We start from the raw sequence: 21,643 nt of genomic DNA, 5'->3' as shown, positions 1-21,643 counted from the left end.
TGTTCAGCATAGGTGATGTGTACACTATCTCTGTGCACATAATCCTATTTAATTTTTTGCATAAAATAAATGCTTTTACATGTCTTTAAAAAAAAAAAGGAAGCCAGTGCAAAACTTGATAACAACTTTGGAGAAATATGTGAATAATGAATTTATTTTCCCAAGAGGAAAAGGTTTCTTGATTTTATTGTACAAGTGTTGTGAGTTATAGTCTATGCCAATATCCTGAGCCTCTTGGACATATTTTAATTCATTTCTCTGAGTGTGAGACCAAAGCCTCATTTGACATCCAAATTCCATCCGCCAGGCTCCACATATGCCACTCTACATCATCTAGACAATCACTCCTGAGTAAGAACTTTTACAGGGCAGAATGGCTGTAGGGTTATAGGTGAGGATGCATTGCATTGCTCTTTGTGTCATTTAGTCTCTGTACTCTTCCGTGCCTTCCTCCTTACACCCATGGTATATTTTCTATGATAGCCCCCCCCCCCAGGTGATAGTGTTACACATAGGTCCATAAAGTTGGACCATTGGAGATCATTCGCTGATAGCACTAGATTAAGTGCTTTCTAGAGCTGAAGAGTTACATATCGAAAAAGTAGGGAAGCTGGGGAGATAGCAAAGAACTTGCTAGCAAGCATTAGTACTTGAGTTAGATTCTCTAGAAGCTGTATAAAAAAGATGCTGAGCATGGTAGCATGTGCTTTTATCCCCAGGGCCGGGGAGGCAGAAGCTTGTCGATCTCTGGAACTCATTGGCTGCCCAGGTTGCTCTACTTTGCAGTTTCTAGAATAGTGAGAGATCTCAAAACAAAAATAAAACCAGTGGATGATTCCCCTGTAGCAACAGCTGAGGTTGTCCTTTGACCTCCACTTTGCCCAGTTTCAGAAAAGCAACTGAGCAGCAAGCCTGATGGCATAGGCTTAGCATTCAGGAGAGTGAGGAAGGAGGATCATGAGTTCAAGGATAGTGTGGGCTACACAGAGAGACCTTGTGTGTCAACCCTTCTTCGCCATAAAAGCAACAAGATTTGGCCACTCTAAAAGTGGTTTCAACAAACTAGAATAGATCAAACAAACATACAAACAGGGGGAAAAAGAGCCAAAGAGAAAGTACAAGAAACACACAGAGATGTAATGATACACATTCATGCAAACACAGGAATCTTACTAAAATATAAAATAAAAACCATAATGTATAAGCAAAATATCTGTAAGGTAATTAAAAAAAGAGCAAATGAAGATTATGAGTCAACAGAACAAAACAAAAAACAAAAGCAACCTTCAAGAATATCATTGAGTTGATTTTTGTGTTGCCCATCTACTGCTAGGCATGGGGGTCTGCCTTTACGTGTAATTTGTATAACCAGTACAACTCCATTAGAGCAAACAAAGTTTTCCTTTTAGAATGGTTGTCAATTGGAGTCACCTTCTGGGTAGGGATGGGGGTTTGTGTCCATGTTCTTCTCAGTGCTGGTGCCCGCTCTGGCTAAGACATGTGCATACTGGGTATGCTTTCACAAAGGTTATGAGTTCACATGGGCATCAGCTCTGTTGTGTCTAAAAGGCCTTGTCTCCTTGGGGGGGGGGGAGGGTGTCTTCCATCCCCACTGGCTCTTACAATCTTTTCCCCTACTTTTCCAAAGTTCCCTGAACCCTGAGGGGAAAAATTTGATGGAGACATCCCATTTAGACTGAGGGTTCCAAGGTCTCTCACTTTCTGCACATTGTCCAGTTGTGGGTGTCTGTATTCTCACCTAACACGGGAAGAAGCCTCTCTGGATGATGGCTGAGCAAGACACTGATCTGTAAGTATAGCAGAAGGTCATTAGGAGTCATTTTATTGCCATGTTCCTTTCATTGAATAGTAGTATTTGCCTTTCTTATAGGTCTATGACCTATCTGACCTATCTAGTCTCAGGTTATTGACCAACTGAGAATTCTTAGGCATGTTTTTTTTTTGTTGTTGTTGTTTTTGTTTGTTTGTTTGTTTTTTGTTTTGGACCACCTTAAATACATCAGATAGTTAGTTACTCCCACAACTTTTTTTTCCCACTATTTACCAGCATATCGTTCAAGCAGATCACTATTGCAGAGCCAAAGTTTTTAGCTAGGTTGGTGTTTTCCTTTCTCCACTGGGAGCACAAAGAGTGCCTTCTTCAACCATGAACTAGTCAGTAAGGTTCTATGTGGGCACCAGTACAACTTTTCAGTGTTCATTGAGTAATGTAGGTGTTGTTTTCAGCAATAGGGCCTAACCATCAGTTTGTGGAGAGCCACCGATGGCCTTGGCAATAGCTTGGGTTATTTGTGGGTTTCCATGGGTCATCTCCAGCCAACAACTCAATTAGATGTAAGCCATTTCTGGCACTAGAGGTTTTATTTGGTGGTAGAAGATGCCTAGTTAGAGCTTTGTCTCCCATTTCGTGGTGATTTCATTTATATTGCTTTCATTCATATGTGTTTTTATATATTTAAGAAGTTTCTATGCTAGTAGGTTTCCATATGACCCTTCTAATGGACCTTAGTTTTAGCTGTCTCTCCCCATATTTCCTGTTATCCACTTCTTTCTTCCCTCTCTCAATTTAACACCCAGACTACAATCATTCCTTGAGAGCTCTCTCTCCCTTCATATATAACATGCCAATTCATTATATAATCTCCCTCTTTCCAGTCTTCTAGTTTCCTACAGACTCCTTTACTCTATGTATTAAAATATTTGGAAAGCAGAGCCAATGAGTTATTATCTCAGCATCACCCTCAGTACCTGACACCAACTTTTATCCTTACAACTTCTGGTCAAAAGTACCTGTTGTTCTAACTCTAACCTAAGTACCTGTTGTTCTAACTCTAACCTAATTAGAAGGTTCTCTTCCCCTTATGAGTTAATCAAAGGTTCTTGTCCTGCAGTAATTTTGAAATTCCTAATATGATTTTAAAAATAATTTTTCTAAGAAAATTGAGACAAAATAGAATAAGCCATCTATATGGAGGTACCTTAGAGTATATTGTACACATTAAAACCCCAAACCAATTACTACTGAATTTTATTTTATAATTGAATATGACTATTTGGGAGAATATGAGGGTCACATAGTCTCTACCTTCAGGATGAATGTCTCTTATGCAATTTTTTCCCAAGCCTCTCTCCAGCTCATTTAACCCTTACTAATCTCTTCCCTGATGTTCACTTAAGAGTGTTTCTGTTTTCTCTTTCTAATTTCACCACATGACTAAACTATGATAGTGTTTTGAGGTGTTCACTTTGCCCTTTCTGGTATCTATTCAATCTCTCTTTCTGTATTCCATTTAAACTTCATTCATTGAATCATTTTCTCATTGTTTTTTGGTCACAGCCTCCAAGAAATTGGCTAAGATCCATAAATATTGTTCCATCTTTAGAAAGAATCTTACTCTACATAACTTTAATGCACTTTGTTTAATCTTAGTATGTTTATTTTAACAGCATCTAATTGTATAAACACCCATGTTTCCTGGAGTATTATAAAAGGAATAAAGTTAATTCTATGATTATAGGCTTCAATTCTGTTCTTTGTTGAGTTTTATAGCTTAAAAATACAATTCTTATAGGACCTTTCCTGTGTTCCTAACAGTCTCAAAGAAGGTGTTTATCAAATTATTTCAGATAGATTTTTATTCATCTAGTACTTTCCAAAGAGGAAAATTCAAAGGCAATTACAATTGACTTCAAATTCCTCTACCATTATCAACCACAGTTGTATGTTGCATGAAAAACTTCCCGGGTGTCTAAAACTTAGTGGCACCTGGGTTCCACCACAGACTAACTCACTCTGGAGGGTAGCCTGGAATCTGCTTTTGAAGATCTTTGGAAAAAGCTAGCACCCAGCCAGAATAGAGAAGTGCTGTGTCTATGGTGGTAAGTACAAAGAAAGAATGGTGATAAGCAAAGTATGTTAAGGGTCAGTACTTTGGTTGGTCTCCAACCCTACATCCTCAGAGGCGGGTGAGAGTCCTTTCTTTGGCCCAGTTCTGGATTTCTGCTTGTCCAAATATGAGATAAAAGATCAGACCAAACATGTTGACAGCAGCAGACAGGAAAAACACATTCCTCCATCCTGATTCAGAATCCTGAACACAAAAACATACAATGAATTATTAATATTATAAATTTCTTTCCTACCAATTATACAAGTCCTTTGCTTTGCATATTGCATTGCTAATCACACACAAATTAAGGGGCAAATACAGAACACACTTAGTATCCTGTTGGCCAAGGGGGTCATGAAACTGTTGGGAACCAAATGTCTCTATAAAGCACATTGGGTCCTATGTTGTAGTAGCTACTTTCCCAAATGAAAACAGATTAAGCAATACTGATGCTTCTCCAGAAATCTGGATTTCAACAGTTATAAATATGAAACTTTATAATTATGCCAAAATGCATAGTCGAGGTCTGTCCTTCTTGCTTTGTTTAGTTTTTTAGCTATTGACTTCAATCAGTTCAGCTCCTTACATGAACTTTTCAACATATTGTGAACTACATTTGACCTGTTTGATAAACTCTTGTCAGGCCAATTCACTGTTGCCGTTATCATCATAGAGAATTCTTATAAATTTACTCATAAATTAGCCCATAATCTAGGTCATCTAGCTGTACTAAAAACAAAACAAGACTCTGCTTCTCAGGCTGACACTACCGTTCTTCCATCCTAGCCTGAGTCTTCCATTACTGCCTTCCCTCTTGCTCACTAGACCACACTTAGAGGCTGAGAGCAAACCTCTCAGTCATGCTCCCTAAAGTCATACAGCTGCTCTCCTCTCTCCTGTCTACAGATTGATGTCTTTATTAATAAGGACCCTCAGATATTAGTTTTTCCCTTTACTGATGTACAAACTGTCTACAATTAATTTGATTGGACTCTTCATAACCCCCTCTTCCTTCTCCCATCTTTATCACTTACTAATTCTTGACATCATTCATTCAGTCTTGTCACAATAAAGGCCTCTCTCTTGTCTCTTTGGTTGTGAGCCTGGTCTTAAATTGCTGAGCTATCTCTCCACCCCCTCTCGCTCCTTTTACCCCCAGAAGTCATGGAAAAACTGTTCTTTGCACCCAAACAGTTCATTTTCACAAAATGAATACTGATTCCCTTTGACAAACTCAGCTTTTCACTTTTCTTTCCCCGGGAAACATGACATGCCACAGTGTGATTTTCATGAACTGAATGTTCAAATCCATGCTTGCTTCCCCTGGCCACTTGTATAACCTTTGAGAGCACGGTATATATTTTCAATACCTAAAACAATACCTGCCACTTGCAGATGTTCAATAACATGCCCAACCTGACTGATAAGGAATCCGGTGGTAGTGGATGAGATGATTCCTGCAGTAAGACCAAATCCCCTTGAGATGCCCATGAGGAAACTTGCATATCTGTGGAGAAGATGATCTTATGTAGAAAACCATCCATAGCAGAAGTTCAACTTTCATGAAACACATTTTTAATGGCAAGGTCATTTGGCCTAGTAGTTTTCGTTACCTAAAGACATCCAAAGAAATATTTATTTACCAACTTTGAAAACATCCATCTACTGAATCAATAGCGAGAATAACCAGAGAAGTAGTTTCTGTGGGAACTTTTTTCACAACAGTGTTCAGTGCAGAGGGCAGTTTGCTTAACAGACAAGTATCAGTTTCCAACTCTGAAGCCAAACTGTATGCCTTTAGATCCTGGCTCTGCCCTTGTGTGACGTGTCACAGGCAAGTGTCACAGGCAGGTCTCATATGCCAGTGTGCTTCAGTCTCCTTTCCCTAAATCAGGGGGTCATAATAGGATCTACTTAATGTATTTGTGATGATGACACATATTGATTTCTGAGAATGTGTTAGCATAGGTCTGGCTTGTGGTGAGTAGTCTACGTGTGGTGGCTGGCATAATAAACACCCTGAAAATTTCCAAAACAGATGTCTGTGGCCTTTTCCCAAAACACACAGTTTAATCTCTTACCAGGGAACTTGAAAACCTTTCTCTATCCAGAAATGAGACACGTGGCCATGGCTGTCAACCAACATTTCTAGTTATCTGTCACTTCACCTTGGTTTAGTACACATCAACAAGAGATAGGCTTTGCACATTGGCATTGACACGGAGAACTGCCATCACGTGAGTGGTCTGATAAAGGCAACAGACAGGTAAAGCCCTTACCTGGGGGCAACGTCTAGGGTGTTGATGATGAACCCTGAGTCACACAAATTGCTGGTCCCAGGAATGAGTATCAGCAAAACAATGGTTGCTATGTAACTGGAAGTCACAAAAGGCAGGGCCACAGCGCAAAGGGATGGAAGGAGGAGCCCTGGAGAATGGGGACATGTCAAGAGGCTTCTCAAAGCACACGCAGGCAGGAGAGTGGTTACCTGGGTCCACACACCTGTCCTTACCCAGGGATGAAAAGAGTTTTCGAACTGTGATTAAGCTGAGAAGATTCCTGGAGAGAAGGAAATCTGCCATTTGACCTCCTAAAATTGTACAGCTTGAGGCAGCAATGAAAGGCAGGGAGGACAGAACCCCACTCTGAAAGAAGGAAATGTACACAGAACATCACAGAGCAGTGTGGGGAACCAGCGTTTATCACACAGACAGGAACATAGCCTAACCTCTGACATTCCCAGTTGTTTGACGGAAACTAGCACCCTTGCCATGTGGAAGGGCACTGTCTTAGGCCAGAGAACCAACGCCCGAGAAAAGGGATGTAAGTTTCTGGGGGAAACTTCTGGACCAGTAGGTGTGGCAGAAGAACATGGCAATTAAGAACCCAGATGCGCAGCAGTAGTCGCAGGAGTCATGTAACCCACAGCAAGTTATCTCACCTCTGAATGTCCCAGTTCCACTGCTGTGAAATGGGAGTCATGGCACTGCCTCTGTCACCACCATGGTGAAGGGGAAATAATTCTATACACTGGAATATAGTGCGCAGTGCAGGACTACAGCCATTATTGTCATAGCCACAGTAGAGGAGTGTACTCACGTCTCTGATGTTAACATGCAGCACTGTGCTGATGTACGTCGGTAGGTATGTTATGATTATAGTGCAAAGCCAGAAATGACTGAAAAAACCCATGAAAATGGCCCACAGTGGCAGGCATCTGACCATCGCCTTTATGGGGACAGACCTTCTGGGAGAACTTGACTGAAAGAAACCATCAAATCGACACTGGCATTAGGATAGGTTACCCTAGAAACAGTGCTCTGCAGACATCTGCATGGTCCATGGGTGGAAGGAGAGGGTGCGGAGTACCTGCTGAGCCACTGAGGACGTGATGTGTTCCTTTTCCCTCACACTTATGCATGGGTGATGCATGGGGTCATCATAAATCACCGTGAACCACAGCACACAGCAGACACAGCCAATGCTACCTGGGAAGTAGGGATGCAGTTATACTTCAGGTTGACTCATAGAGTGGAAGAATAATGTTTTGTGGGAAATATCACAGCCTTTCTACCACACATACCAACTTGGGAGTATTCTACTGTATAGAACTAAGTTTCTCTTCTCTTTTCTACCCTATCAATCTCCTTCTATTGAACCTTTTTAGATGCCAGTTCACAAAAACAAACAAACAAACAAACAAACAAACACCTTGCTTTTTGTCAATGTCAGAATCTTGGAGATAATGTGAACATGAAAATAAATCAGTGAAGCCAAGGCTTAAGAATTCAGAGTTTATTTATAGCCATATATGGTCTTGTTATAGCCATATATATCTTTTTGGCACACAGGCTATTGTCTTGTTTTTGGTTCGTGTGGTTGAAACTGAAGAAAAAGTAGTTATGCATACACGAAGCCACAACAGCAGTCATTGTGGCACAGGAATATTTCTAATATGGTTGCAAGAGGTGTCTATTTGTATTCAAACTATTCTCTTGTGGAGTTAAAGCAGGTTAACTTGTGTGAAACAAAATGACTGGGATTCAGTGTTAGTGCGAGAGTTAGTGCCTCTCTCTGCCTTCGGGAGTGCTGGGGTTTAAAGGCCTGCACAACTGGCATCATTTCAAAAAATACTCTATGTTAAAAGATTCTGAGAACTAGTTGTTCTTTAAACCCCTTCCACACTATCTGGTTAATCTGTTGTTTTATTGGGAGCTAAATTTCAGGTACTATGATTACCATAGCAATCTGGAAAACATTATATAATGGATCCTTTGATCTAAGCATTTCACAGTTTAGTGAGACAAGAAACATCATATGTCCTGAACAGGAAGTGCCGATAAAAGACCATTAGAGGGGAGAATGGCTGGACCAGATGACTAGGTTGCAGAATGCTCCGTGAAGGAAGGAAGATCTGAGTTAAGCTTTCCATGATTCCCTTGATAGAGAACAGGCTAAAGGCATATTGGATAAATGTAATAATTATTACAAAATGTGTAGACACAGAAGGTGCTCTCAATCAGCTTTGATGCCTTAACTGCACAGCGGCAGGAGACCAGGCACTCGAGGAACAATGGTGGAGGTACTGGGAGGTATGTGTGGCAGACAGGAAAGGCGTTGTAACTGATTTCTCAAAAGCTTCTCAGAAAGCTGCGGAGAGTGATCTCATCTACCCTGTGCTTGTAGACTGGCCAAACCTCTGGAAGGTGTGAGACCACGATTCATGAACTATACTAAGGAAGCTACCAATCTTCAACATTCTCCATAATTTTCCAATTAATGAAGAACCCGGGGGAAAGCTGAGTGATGTCTACCTTAAACAAAATCCTGAGAAGTAAAAGTGTTATTTAAGAGACAGTGGCTCACCAAAGATGTAGAAGATAAAAGGCCAGCCCAGTGCCTGTGAGATTAGTCCTCCCACACAGAGGATGATGAAGGACCCAAACGCTGCCCCTAAAGGGAAGACAAGGGGGAATCCTTATGGAGACAGCAGTGGCTAGAATGTGAACATTGTCCCTATGCCAATGGTTTGGAATTATTGTGTGATGAGAGGACTTATTCCTGTTCACTAGACTCTCCCAACATTGTGAGAAATTACGAGCACTATACTAAACAGCAGTCTACTGTTACAGTAGCTTTGTAACAGCAATGCGGTCAACTCTAACTTCTCAGCTTATCATAGAAACTCTCTACCAGTACAGCTCACCATGGTGGAATGTGAAGCTGGGTGCAGAAACATAAAGACTTACCTGAATTAGAGAGATACAGTCCCTGTGTTCAAGATTTTGCTCTAATTGGTGAGAGAACAATGAGCAAAATTTACTATCACAAATGTATTCCAACTGGATTACAATTGGACCTTGGGGTCTACAATGACAAAAGCAACAGCCAGGCACGAGGGCATGTCTCTGCAATCCCAGCACTCAGGAATCTCAGGAAAGAGGACTGACGTGAATTTGAAGCCAGTATGGATTACATCAATAGAACCAGGCCAGTTATGGCTATCTAGTAAAACCTTGCCTCAAATAAGCAACAACCAAATAAACAAAGCTGAACAAAAATTGCAGCTATGCATTTTACAGATTCACAGTAGGAAATGCTTTTTACATAGCAATAGTATACATATTTAGTGTACACAAACACTTGCAAATACAGCCATATATACAAACCTCAGAAAGGTTTCACAAGTTCATAGTCACCTGCCCAATGTGGAAGGAGTCTAGTCTAGTCTATTCTAGTCTATCCTATTCTATTTTCTATTCTATTCTATTCTATTCTATTCTATTCTATTCTATTCTATTCTATTCTATTCTCTCCTACCCTGCCCTATCCTCTCTGTTCATCTTCATGTTTTAAATACTAGATTTTGCTCCCACTGAATTGGTATCACAGCACAGTTCTATTCTTCCTTTTGAGAACTGATATTAGAATGTAATAATGTACAAGGGGAACAGATAAAATTAAATTAACTGCAACTGGAAACCTAGACAAATGTATAAAGATACAGTAAATATCTGTGGTTTTAACAAAACCAGAGGTATAGAATCTTTTAAAGACATAAACCTGTGAGCTGAGAACCATGGGGAAGTGATGACAGCTTCCATGGGGAAGTGGACAACTCATGCTACCAGACCCTCGCCTGCAGAGGGAGCTGAGTGGTCAGCATGTTGTAACAAAATGCCTGACCATCTATCAGTATAATAAGGAAGTGAGTCTTTATTCTATATTTGTAAGGGGCACATGGAACTGCCTCGGCAGTACAAAAAAATAAATTAGCATGGATGGAAAGAGAAAATCCAGCCAGAGAAGAAAGACTAGCAGGGAGCACTTGGAGATAGAGGAAGCCATGACAGTGGTGGCAGAGAAGCAAGCAGGAGGGTTTCTATGAGGGAACAGACTGCAGGGGGTGGCTTCTGCTGGACCTGTGAGTGAGCTGTTGATAGAACCTCAGATCTGTCCTTTACATATGTGTTTTCAGGTCTACAAGTTGCTGTGCAGTCATCCCCGAGGGGATCTTGGTGAGACCGCACATTATGAGGGTCCTTCTTACATTATGACCAAGACTGTGTGCTCTGAGATCAAAGAGCCTAGGCTTAAATCTTGGTTCTACTACTTATCGTTTATTTGTGTTTGTACCATTTTCTTAATCTCTACATACACTAACTCCCTTCTATGTGAGATAGAAGCACAACAATAGCATGCACCTAAGAGAGTTATGGGAGTTACTTAGCTCAGAATAGCAGGATGATGTAGATATTTCACCTTCCAGTCGATTTTGCTCTTGGCCTCTCTGAGTCCTTATTTTGCCCTCCAATATTTTCTTGAAATGTGAGTACAACATGGTTTTGATTTACATTCTTCTTTTCTTTCTTGAAACAGAGTCTCAAGAAAATGTAATTTTCTATAAGATGAGCTGAGTTCAAACTCGCAATCCTCCTGCCTCTGCCTCCTCAGTATTAGGATGACAGAAAATAGACACTATGACCAATTACATTTCTACCTGTCATAGAGCTCATTATTTCTTTCCCCATCAGGCCTCAGCCTTTGAGTGATGTAGGTCACAGTGCCTTACTCCTGAGCCTGAGGCTCTACAGCACAGATGTATGTTTCTCCTTTGTTATGCAATTGTCGCATCTTGCTCTATTTTTTTTTCTTGAATATTGAAATCACCTTCATCACAGAAGAACAGAGCAAAGCACCATCCACTGACACACTTACGCGTCCTCACCTGAACCCGCAATGCTGGTGAGCTTGCTCCGTTCAAGTGGCGGAGCCCACTTTGCCCAAATTGTGAACTGACCGGTCCAGGCCATTCCCTGCAACGAAAGTGGTTGAGACCTTTGTTGTTTTGCAGATGTTGGGAATCTGTACCTCACTCAGTCTGAGAATAGTAGCGAGATACCTGTGCCATCCCCTGGACTGTGCGAATGACGATGACCAAAATCACCCCAAAGTCAGCCGCCAGTGGAGTAAACAGCGTGAGCAGGGATGAGATGAGCAACCCAGCGCCAAGGATCTGCTTTGCTCCAAATATCCCCGCTAAATATCCACTTGGTATTAACGTCAATATGATTCCATAGCTGATGGAGCTAAAGATAATGCCCTGGGTCTCTGTGCTCCACTGATAGACAGCACCCTGGAAAAGACGGGAAGGGTTAGGGTTAGTAGTTAGTTAGTAGGAGCATCCTCTTTGCTAAAAAGTCCTGATTTGAAAAACTACTTTACGACTAAAGTTGTTCCGTATTCAAGAAAACCTATTATAATTCTATTTTAAATACTTAGTTTGATATAGGGTTTTTTTCCTCAGATTTTTACCTAACTTATTTTTTATTTGTTTGTTTTTTTACAAATAACCAACTCTATCCCTAATTTGTTTCTCTTGACGGGAGGGAAATTCTAAATGTAAGAGATAGAGGAAAGAGATAAAGATATGTGAATATGGAGTTAGAGAGATGTGTTGGCTGCTAAGGGTACCTGCTGCTCTTGAAGAGGACACAGGTTTGGTTCCCAGAACCCACGTGGTGGCTGTCACAACTGTAACTTTAGCTTCAGGGCATCGGATGTGCTTTTGGCTTCTGAGAATATATGTGACACCTATTTGGAAGGTATACATACATACGCACTGGCAAACATTCACACATAGAAACATTAATATATCTTTTTTGAAAAGATAAATGGCCACATAGATGAGAGTCTGAGAACAGCAGCAAGCCTCGGCTGGATGGCTTCCATGCTAAAGAGCGTCTTTGAAAACTGGAGTGCCACCGACTCTCATTGAATAAAATGAACACAACTTTTCTTATTTCTTAACAAATTAACCCCCTATTGAAAAATGAAAATCACATTTAGTTGTTATGTCTGGTCTGCCTGGAAGGATCAAGTTACTAAGATATACATTATGAATGAATAACTCAGTACTTTAATAATCTCTGGAGGTCTAGATCTGATCACCAAAGGATGTAACAGGAGAAATATTTATTAACTTAAAATAACTTTAGCCTCCAGGCATTGGTGGAGCATGCAATTAAGCCCAGCACTAGGGAGGCAGAGGCAGGCAAATATCCATGAGCTCAAGGCCAGCCTGATATACATAACAAAGACTAGGACAGCACAGCCAGGGCTATCTAGAGGGTCCCTGTCTCAAAATATAAACAAAGAAAAAAGATTATTATAACTCAGAAGAGTATACGATTCATGTTAGAATTAACATTTGAGGGTAGACATAAATAGAACAGAAAACTTGAGGAAGAAAAAAACAGTTTAGGAAGATCCTAGATTTTGAGGCATCTTTTGAAAAAACATGTCTGGGATTTGTGTGAAGAAAGCAAGTAAGACATTCCCATTGGATACAAAGCACATTTAGACTTGCGGCATCTGGTATATGAACTGCTCCCACACTGACAGTGACAGTGTCTGACTCTGAGCAGAGAAGTTCCTCATCCACTGGTGGATGGGAGTCTGTGGAGGAAGAAGACCAGGCTCTGGTGGGATGCAGCACGTCCAGACAAAAGTCGACTTGAAGGTGCCTTGAATTCCCAAGCACGAGAGTGTGAATAGTAGTATATAGCACAGTCCTAACTCATGGATTATAGGGATGTCATTAGGACTGCATAGTAAATGACTGGTTAAAGGATGCCTACAAAAATAGGGTATCTTTATGGTTCTTATACAACTATGCAATGAACCTGTGATAGAGATACTGCTTAATTCATTGATTAGTGAGGGAACTGGTAAACGTGGTAGCTTATGAAAAAAAGAGAAAAAAAGAACCACTCATAGCTAAGCTGGACAGAAATGGGGGGGGGAGGGTAGAATTTAAATAGATGACGAACTGCCTAACTCAGGCACAGTCAGGGAACTGCTGACTAGACGAGTGGAGACAGATTCTTCACAGAACTAGAATCAATCATTTCTAGTCATCCTATAGAATTTGCCGAGCTATAAATAGCTTTAGAAATTATGAGAGCTGCAGGGACTCAAATAGAATGGGGCAACCCAGAAGGGTTCCCTAGACAGTAACTAGTTTTTCTGTGAAGAAACTCAAGTAGTTTCTTACTCCTATTTTTAAATTTTTCTTTAATTTTTTCTTACAACTTCTCTCTAATGTTACTTCAATGAAAGATTATTATTATGACAGACTCAAGCAATGGCTTGAAAATCATTTCAGTCCTTTTCAGTTTACGGTTGAATTCTATAATCTGCAGAGTCAAGACTGAAGCCTCCCTCCCCTGTTCTTGTCTGTTATCTTCTGTCAGCACAGAGCCCTCTCTCCACCTCACTCACCCGGGTACTAAAGTCCTTGATGCCTCTGCTCCGGTTGCTGAGGAGATCCATCACAGGCCCCTCTGTGGATGCATTAGCTGGGTCCTGATGCTGCGTGCTGTTCACCATGGCAATGATGGCAATGCTCAGACTCACACGCTGCGTTATCATGGTGAAGTTGGAGAAGTGCATGATGAGAGCCAGCGCATAGCGTAATGAGCAGAAACCTGACCCTAGGCAGGACACAGGGTTACAGAATGAACACCCGAAAGGAAACTGCTGCTTTCCATTTCTGCCCCTGTTAAATCTGAAAGAACTCTAGATGACACCAATCAATACTACTATCTTGGTTTCTGGAGGAAACTCTTGTCCTTTTCTTTTTCCTTTCTTTTTTATACTGGAGATTGAATCCAGGCTTTGCATCTGCTTACCAGGCAAGCAGCCTACCATTGAGCTTGGTCTCAGCCCCTTTTAAAATGCTTTTAAGACTGATCTTGTTAAGTTGCTCCAATTGACTTTGAATTTACTTTGTAGCCCAGGAACTTGCCATCTCTCCTGCCTCAGCCTTCCATGACAACAAAACTATAAACCAGTTGTCATCAGGCTGAGCTAATAATCCCAATGCCTATCTTTTACCAACATATTTCCTCTAAACACTGTTGCTATATTATTTTTCTGGGTATAATAAGCATGATGAGTTTGGAATCTTGCAAATATTCTCTAAAAGTGTGGGGTCAGGTGCCAAGGAAAGGGAAAACCTTAATGCAAGGATTTTGTGCTACATTTCTCTAAAATAAGACACTGGGGAGATCATGGCAGAGCTGACCGTAAATGGCACCCCATGAATGGCACCCCTCTGCATTGCACGGAAGCAGTCCTTCTCATCTAGTACATTCATTTCTCACAGAGCTTGTGAGATTTGACATGACAGCTGCTTTTCAGAGACAACACTTCCAAGTCTGAGGATCCTCCTTCAAACTGTCACAGAAATAACATTCTTCTCCCTTTCTGGCCTGAACATGCCCGCTTTCTTCTCCTCCTTTTTATTTTGTGGCTCAAACTAGTCTGGAACTCCTAGGGTCAATTGATGTCCCTAGCTCTGCCTCTTGAACATCTGGGACTGCAGGCGTTTGCCACCATGCCCAGCTGAAAGCTGATATCTCACAATGCTATGAGTGCTTCTTTGACTTCCCCCACCCCTGTGTATTACTAGACCCTTCCTCCATGGTTTTTCAGCTTTTCAAACAAATATGGAAAAATAATTATGCTAAACTTATAGGTAAAATGATGCAAAATAGTATTCAATGGAGTTGCAATACACAAGCATGTGTCTATGCATTCATCGAATTTGTATAATGTATGTATAATGTATGATAGTCTATATCTATTCCCAATGAAATAAAGCAATGGGTTAGTATTAGAAGGATTTCCATGTGACTGACAGGTTAGGCCTTTTTCTCCTGCATATTTGGAAGACTATGACTTGTGAGACATAAACTGGATCTGTGAAGAAAAATAAAAATAAATGGAAGAAATCTCCAAGTAGCCTCACTGGTAGAACTAGCTGCCTGCAAATGAATTATTTTGATATCAATTTAAGTTGCCAAGCTCAGAGGAAGTGGCTAGACATTTGGCAAATGTGTCCCACAGGGATCTGTAAAACAGCTAAGCTGGCTGTTTGCTTTTAAATCACTTGTTCAAAACTCATTGCATTCCTTGGCTATAGGATTTATTGATCATTTGGTTCAATTTCTGCAAGATTAATCCATTTTGTCTCCTAACAATAAATAGCAAGTGACATCTTGGGATTGAGGTTGGGTCTGATGTTATACTAACAGCATCCAGGAGTACAATATAAAGAAAAGGCAGGAAGAGGACAGCTGTCATGAATGAAGTATCTAGGGCCAAGCCCTGAGTTTTCTCTAACTACCTGCAAACAAGGACAGCATCTTACCTTTCCTGGTGGTAGGCTTCTCATCCATTTTGTTTCTCTGGTGAGTGATGTGCACTTTGTGGCGGGGGTTTCCCTCTGCCCCAAATCACTTTCACCACCACAGGCTTTGACCTATGAGAAGAATATCATGTAAGAATGACAAACAGCGCCGGGCGTGGTGGCGTACACCTTTAATCCCAGCACTCGGGAGGCAGAGGCAAGAGAATTTCTGAGTTCGAGACCAGCCTGGTCTACAAAGTGAGTTCCAGGACAGCCAGGGCTACACAGAGGAACCCTGTCTCAAAAAACAAAACAAAAAGCAAAAAGAAACAAACAAAAGAAACAATAAAAAAAAGAATGACACACAGCTTCCTCCTGCCCATGCTGCCTCTAGAGATCAGGAAGTAGTGGACATTTGCTGTTGGCTTGTTTGTTCTTCTTCATGACGTCCACATTCTGGGTCTTATACATTCTGACTGTGCTTTCAGTGGACTGAGTTTTTAGGAGGAACTCTAGTCTTTAGAGCAAATTCCCTAACCATCCAGTTGTGCTATGAAACTGAACGAACGACTGAGCAAAGGCTTTATCAAATCACAGAGAACCATTCAATGCTAGGAAGTACCATTATTTAGAGCAGACCAAAAAGCAGAACAGTCAAGCCCAAGAGCTGAAGAAGATCATTCTAGAGCAGCCTTTACTCCCATCCTGACCATTTTTTCTGCTCCCTTTGGGCAAGCACAGTGTTCTGTGGTATCTTCTTTGGAGATGCTACATGACCTTCACGCACTGTGATGCTCAGTGGTGATGGTCAACTTGGTAGAATCTAGAATCACCTGGGAGGTAGGCCTATGGGTTCCCTAGTGTAAGACTAACTTGATTATGTTAGTTAACTGAGCTGAGAATCAGCCAATCATCATTCCCCAGCAGGGGACCCTGAACTTCATAAGAATGGGGAAAGTGTTGAGCATGCATCAGTCATTTCTTCTGACTGAGGACAGATGTAATATGAGCAGCTGATTCAAACTCCTGAAGCCTTGACTTCCCTTCTGTGATTAGAATATTTTTTTTACTACTCATAACATGAGCATTTTATTGAGCTGACAATATCTTTAAAACACTTATAAAATTATACTGACTGGAGGTTTCTGCTGTAATCGTAAATTAATTTAGCTACTTTAAAAAGCAAATACAATTTATGGCTCCAAACTTGGACATGTGTAATTCAGTGTTTGCATCTCTTTGGGCGGGATATGTACTTTCGCTTCCTTTAGGGAAGAGCACACCTTCTAAGAATCTTATAAATTATATCCACTCGAGCCTGTATCTTCAACAACTGTTGAAAACACCTGTATCATATTTATATTTCATAATCAGGATCTTATACTTTCTGAAATCAGATATAAAGAGATATTCTCACCCTTTTAAATAATCGTAGGACAGAAGGCCATCATGGAAGGTATAAAGAATTTTATCCAAAACTCTCTATTGTAATGCGTGCATATGTGAAGGTGCTTGTGGAAGCCAGAGGTCAGACTCACATGTCATTTTTCAAGAGTTGTCCATCTTGTTTGTTGAATTAGTGTGTGTCACCAGGACCTGGGTTTGCAGATTGGGCTGGGCTGCCTGGTCAGGAAGTCTCAGGGGTCCCTGTCCCTACTTCCCTACCAGTTGGAAAACAAACACATGCCACCAAACTTTTGTTTTGTTAGTAGGTGCTAAGGTCTGAGCCTACGTCTCTTGCTTGTGTAGCGAACACTTTACCAATTGAGCTATCTCCCCAGTCCAAATATATCCTTAAATGCATAGCTAAGACATAGGAGCCAAATTAATTAATAAATAACTATTAGACATCTAAGTTTTGAGATATTCTTGGGTGTTTTTATTTTGGTTTATTTGGTTGGTTTGATTTTTTTTTTTTTTTTGAGACAGAGTCAGAGGACCAGGCTGACCTTGAACTTCTGATCCTCCTATTTCAGCTTCCTGAAAGTTGGGGCTAATTGAAACTGTATTGTATTACAATGAACCCTCATGTAGGCTCAACTGCTATCAAGAATGGATGAGCATCAGAGCAAATGTTGGCTGGTTGCTCTGACCTGAAAGGCTTCCAAGTGTAATTTGAATCTGGATGAGGCAAAAGACACTGATCTTCTGCTCCAGGTACAGTGCCTAAAGGTGCAAAACGGTGTGCAGGAGACTGGACAGTTGCCTCATCCTTGCAGTTCACAGAGTCAGTACCCAGTCTCTCAAAGGCCAGACCGCTTGTTTTTCTATTTATTAGTACAGCCTCTTTTTTTCCCCCTTAACATCTTAAACTTACATTTAAAGAACAATAGCTAGCTTCATTTTGAAATATTCTGTTTTAATCATTTATTCCCCTAGGAAATTTAATGATAAACGTATAAGTTGGACTTTGATTTGAATATTAAAGAAAAACCCTTCAATTATCTCTTTTTTCTTTTAGTGGAACTGTATTATAAATGTGTTAGGTTCATTCTGTCTTAGTCTCATGCAAAAGAATGAATGTTTTAACAGCCTTTTGTTTCTCCCAAGTATTGACCCTTGACCTCATGTGTCCCAATCAAACACTTTGCCTCTGAGTTACATTCCACCACCACTGGGCAGAGAGCGGTATAGGGGTGTGAAAGTGTGTGCGTGGTGGTGGTGGTGGGGCGAGCAGGGGAGTCACACAGCTTCTACCGTGTTCAAGTATTTGAATTCTGTCTTAAATAGCCTTCCGTTGTTTTGTTGTTGATGGCTTCTCCTTTTCCTAAGTATAAAAATCGGCCATTCCAAACATTAGTCTTTCCATAATGAGATAATGAAAACCATGTTTCAAAACAACCATCAGGGCTCATGAAATCACAAGCCATTAGAGTCACTGAAGACAGTACACTCATTCTAACTGTAAACCATTGAGACCATGGAAAATTTCAAAGACCTTCCCATTCAGGGAAGCAGACCTAGAAACACAGCTCAGGTATAGCCTCACACAGTACAGATTAAGTCGAAGCAAAATTTATATTTAAAAAAGGGTTGGGACAATATAGATTGTATTGGAGGAAAAGGGAACACAGACATTATGGTTAGGCATAAGGCACACAGAATAGGTTTTTTTTGAGAGGAATGGTGATACAGACATGGTTGCCTAAGGGGCTTCATTCTATTCTTCGTCTAGAACTCATTACTTTGTTGCAATAATGTTTCTAATACTCGTTGATTTCCCCGAACAACCTGCTTATCTTGCATAATTTTGCCAGCCCAGCCTCCTGATTTAAACAAAGCAAATGTTGCATATTGTTCAAATATCAGGAGCCAGAAGTTCAGAGTCTCAATTTCCACTCTGTACAAACCATAGCAAGTTTCATAAACGCTTAGCGCCTTGATTGTTTCAGAGGGAAAGAGAGGACAATATTACTTCATGGGACTGTTTGCATGAGGAAAAGTCTGAGGTGTGCCCCTCCAAGGAGTTCTCCATTGTCAAATGTCACTGCCATTAACAGCAGCAGTGACAGCCACTATGCCCCCACTCACTCCACGTTAGAGTGTCTTAGATTCATGAGCAAATGCACGCATAGAGCAAATAAAAATATTTTAATAAAATGTTTTGTTTTAAACTTGCTTTTTAAAGTGTGTTCTGTCTTGGACGAGAAAGCTCTCATCTCGCCACAGACTGAAAAGAACACGAGGGTAAAAATATCCCTTGAGTGCTAGGCAACTCATTACCTCTCTACTTTTCTGAGAAACTGAGGGGTCTCTCAACCAATGTATTTATAAGTTAAATCACAGTCTAAAAAAAAAAAAAGGTTTGAAGACCCCAAGGGGAAAATTCTCGACAGAGTTATGCCAATTGCACAGGTGTAGCTTTCCGCAATTCCACTAGGACAAGAGAGAAACCCATCCTCACTAAATCCTGTCCTCTATGGCTACCAGTCATTACAGGCACCTACCATGGTCTCCTTGGGGACCTCTTAACTGTACAAAGGCAGAAAGCCTTCCAGAAAGATTCAGTTGTCTTGATTTTCATCTTAATTTGGCTTCTGGCAGTCTCCTCATCTTGAGAGGCAAGATCTAGTGTATTGAAACTGGAAAAGACTCATTAAGCCCATTCACGAAGCTCAACCTTGTCTGTTCTGGTTAAGTGTTTCATCCAAAGCCAGTTGTACACATCTACATACCATAGCCAATACTCACCGCTAGAGTGATACTTCTCTGGCTAGTGACCACGATCCACAGTGGCCCTTGACACCAGTGGCCTCGCAAACCTTCTTAGAGTCTTGATTGGATTGTTATTTTGTAAGAAAGCCTCTTCTCCACACCATTCTCAATGGAGGTCCTCACGCAGCAGTTGGTGTGTTTTTGAGTTCTCTTAACATTACTTCCTCCCTTGAAGGCATCTCTGATAGCTTCATAATTAACATCCTATTTACAAGAAGAAAAACACTTACCGTCACCATTAAACTAGTATTTAAAGCTCTAGACTAGAAAGCTAGCTTGAAAAAAGGTGTTCTTGTGTCTTCCTCTCCTCGCAGAGAAACGTAATGAGTCACGTGGGAACAGACACCGGCCAGGTTTGACCCTGTGCTCTCGGGACAGAGAGTCTGCATTTGGCGTGGCTGCTTAATTTTTAACTTCACTTTCAAGTTCTCACCGACCTAGTGAGTATCTCAACGATGTCACTATGTTTTTCTGCTTTGAACTATGCACACAGACATTCAGTCAACAAGCCACTTCGCTGAAAGTGGAAAGAGGCGTGGAATGCAAGCAGCAGCGGGGCTCCTTAGCCTGAATCTCTGAAGTCATCCCCACCTTTGCTCCTAGGGCTTTCTTCGTCTGTAGACAAAGCACCCCGCCTGTTAAAACTGGCTTCTACATGAAGAAACAGGGTAGAAATGGGCTGCAATGCCCAGTGGTTGATGGGACGAATGAAATGACGTCTCTCTGCTAACAGGTAGATGCCTGAACTAGATGGTCCTGCGGAGGGATCCAGTCAATCAGCTAGACTGCCTTCCGTCCTCTGGTGTCCACAGTGAACAGATGTGAACTGTGACTCTGAGAATTCCCCTGTTCCCGACCTCCATTTTCTCTGGGTCCTCCTGATGTGGTTTTGCTTGACTCCTGACTCCTGGGTTTGTTTTGTGGCTTTTAGGTTTTGGAATGTGGATGGTGATAGATCTTTCTAGTTAGTCTCTTGGCCTTCCTAAAACAAGGTGAAGACCTGCCTTCTCTGCGTTTCAGCCCCAGCTGAGCCTCTGACTCCAGTCCTATCATCATGGTCCCCCAAAGAGCCTATACTGCCCAGCTCCTTAGCCAGTCTTACTGGTCCCTACTCATTTTCTTTTTATTATTATTATTTTAAAAATCCAAACTATATTAGTTTTCTTGTTTTTATTTATGTGTCTGTTTGTGTGACTGTATGGCATGCATGTGGGTACCTAAGGAGCCCCCCAAACCCTGGAGCTGGAGTTACAGGTGCCTGTGACTCCTCTCTTAAGAAGGTTCAGGAAACTAACCTCAGTCCTCCAGAACAGAATGCGCTTTAAACCACTGAGCCATCTATTGTGTGACATTTTCTGGGGGAGACATGAACAAAAAGCTGTTCACTCAGATTGGGAACACATGATTGGCCAAAGTAAGGACACCATCAGAATCCAACATGGCAAACTCCTGAGTTTTATTTCGGTTACCTACAAGGAGTAGAGGTTAGGGGTTGCTTATAAGAGCTGCAACTCCAAAAGCCAGCCCAGGATGAGTGACAGCGCACAGAATTCAGAAACCTGGAGAGTACTACACAGATACCTAAGCTTCCCTAAGCCTCTTTTAGGCTGCTTAGCTTGTCTCTATATATTTATACCTAGACTGGATGGGACCTAATGTGTCTGATACATTTCAGGGATTTCCTGAAGCCTTTGAATTGTTTAAGAAGGCTCCCTGCAGTATGCAATGTCTTATCTCTCTTTGAACATCTTGTGTCTTAAGGAACTTCCCTCAAGATGAATGTTCATCTGGCAGGACATTGCCATACAACACCATCTCTCTA

The 21,643-nt window shown here is 41.2% G+C and overlaps 1 protein-coding gene across 4 annotated transcripts; it reads right to left on the bottom strand.

The window, feature by feature from the left end:
- Window positions 1-3,639: 3,639 nt before the first annotated feature.
- Slc17a2 (solute carrier family 17 member 2) lies at window positions 3,640-20,185 on the bottom strand. 4 transcript variants are annotated; one of them, XM_029468620.1, is made up of 13 exons: window positions 19,798-20,184; window positions 19,554-19,688; window positions 15,628-15,738; window positions 13,695-13,906; window positions 11,314-11,547; window positions 11,140-11,227; window positions 8,778-8,864; window positions 7,281-7,399; window positions 7,011-7,172; window positions 6,424-6,556; window positions 6,191-6,338; window positions 5,328-5,418; window positions 3,643-4,112 (listed from the first exon to the last, which is right to left on the bottom strand). In XM_029468620.1, the coding sequence occupies exons 3-13, from the start codon at window positions 15,653-15,655 to the stop codon at window positions 3,978-3,980; spliced, it is 1,437 nt and encodes a 478-aa protein (XP_029324480.1). In that variant the 5' UTR covers window positions 15,656-15,738; window positions 19,554-19,688; window positions 19,798-20,184; the 3' UTR covers window positions 3,643-3,977. The 4 variants fall into 4 exon arrangements, with proteins under 4 accessions (XP_021035863.1, XP_029324480.1, XP_021035859.1 ...); XM_021180204.2 differs by lacking the exon at window positions 19,554-19,688 and having other exon boundaries at window positions 3,640-4,112; window positions 5,294-5,418; window positions 19,798-20,185; XM_021180200.2 differs by lacking the exon at window positions 19,554-19,688.
- Window positions 20,186-21,643: the final 1,458 nt, after the last annotated feature.

This window comes from Mus caroli, chromosome 13, assembly GCF_900094665.2.
Source record: "Mus caroli chromosome 13, CAROLI_EIJ_v1.1, whole genome shotgun sequence".
Taxonomy (NCBI): Eukaryota; Metazoa; Chordata; class Mammalia; order Rodentia; family Muridae; genus Mus; species Mus caroli.
Note: the sequence above shows the minus strand (reverse complement) of the source record. Positions and strands in the feature narration are given on the sequence as shown.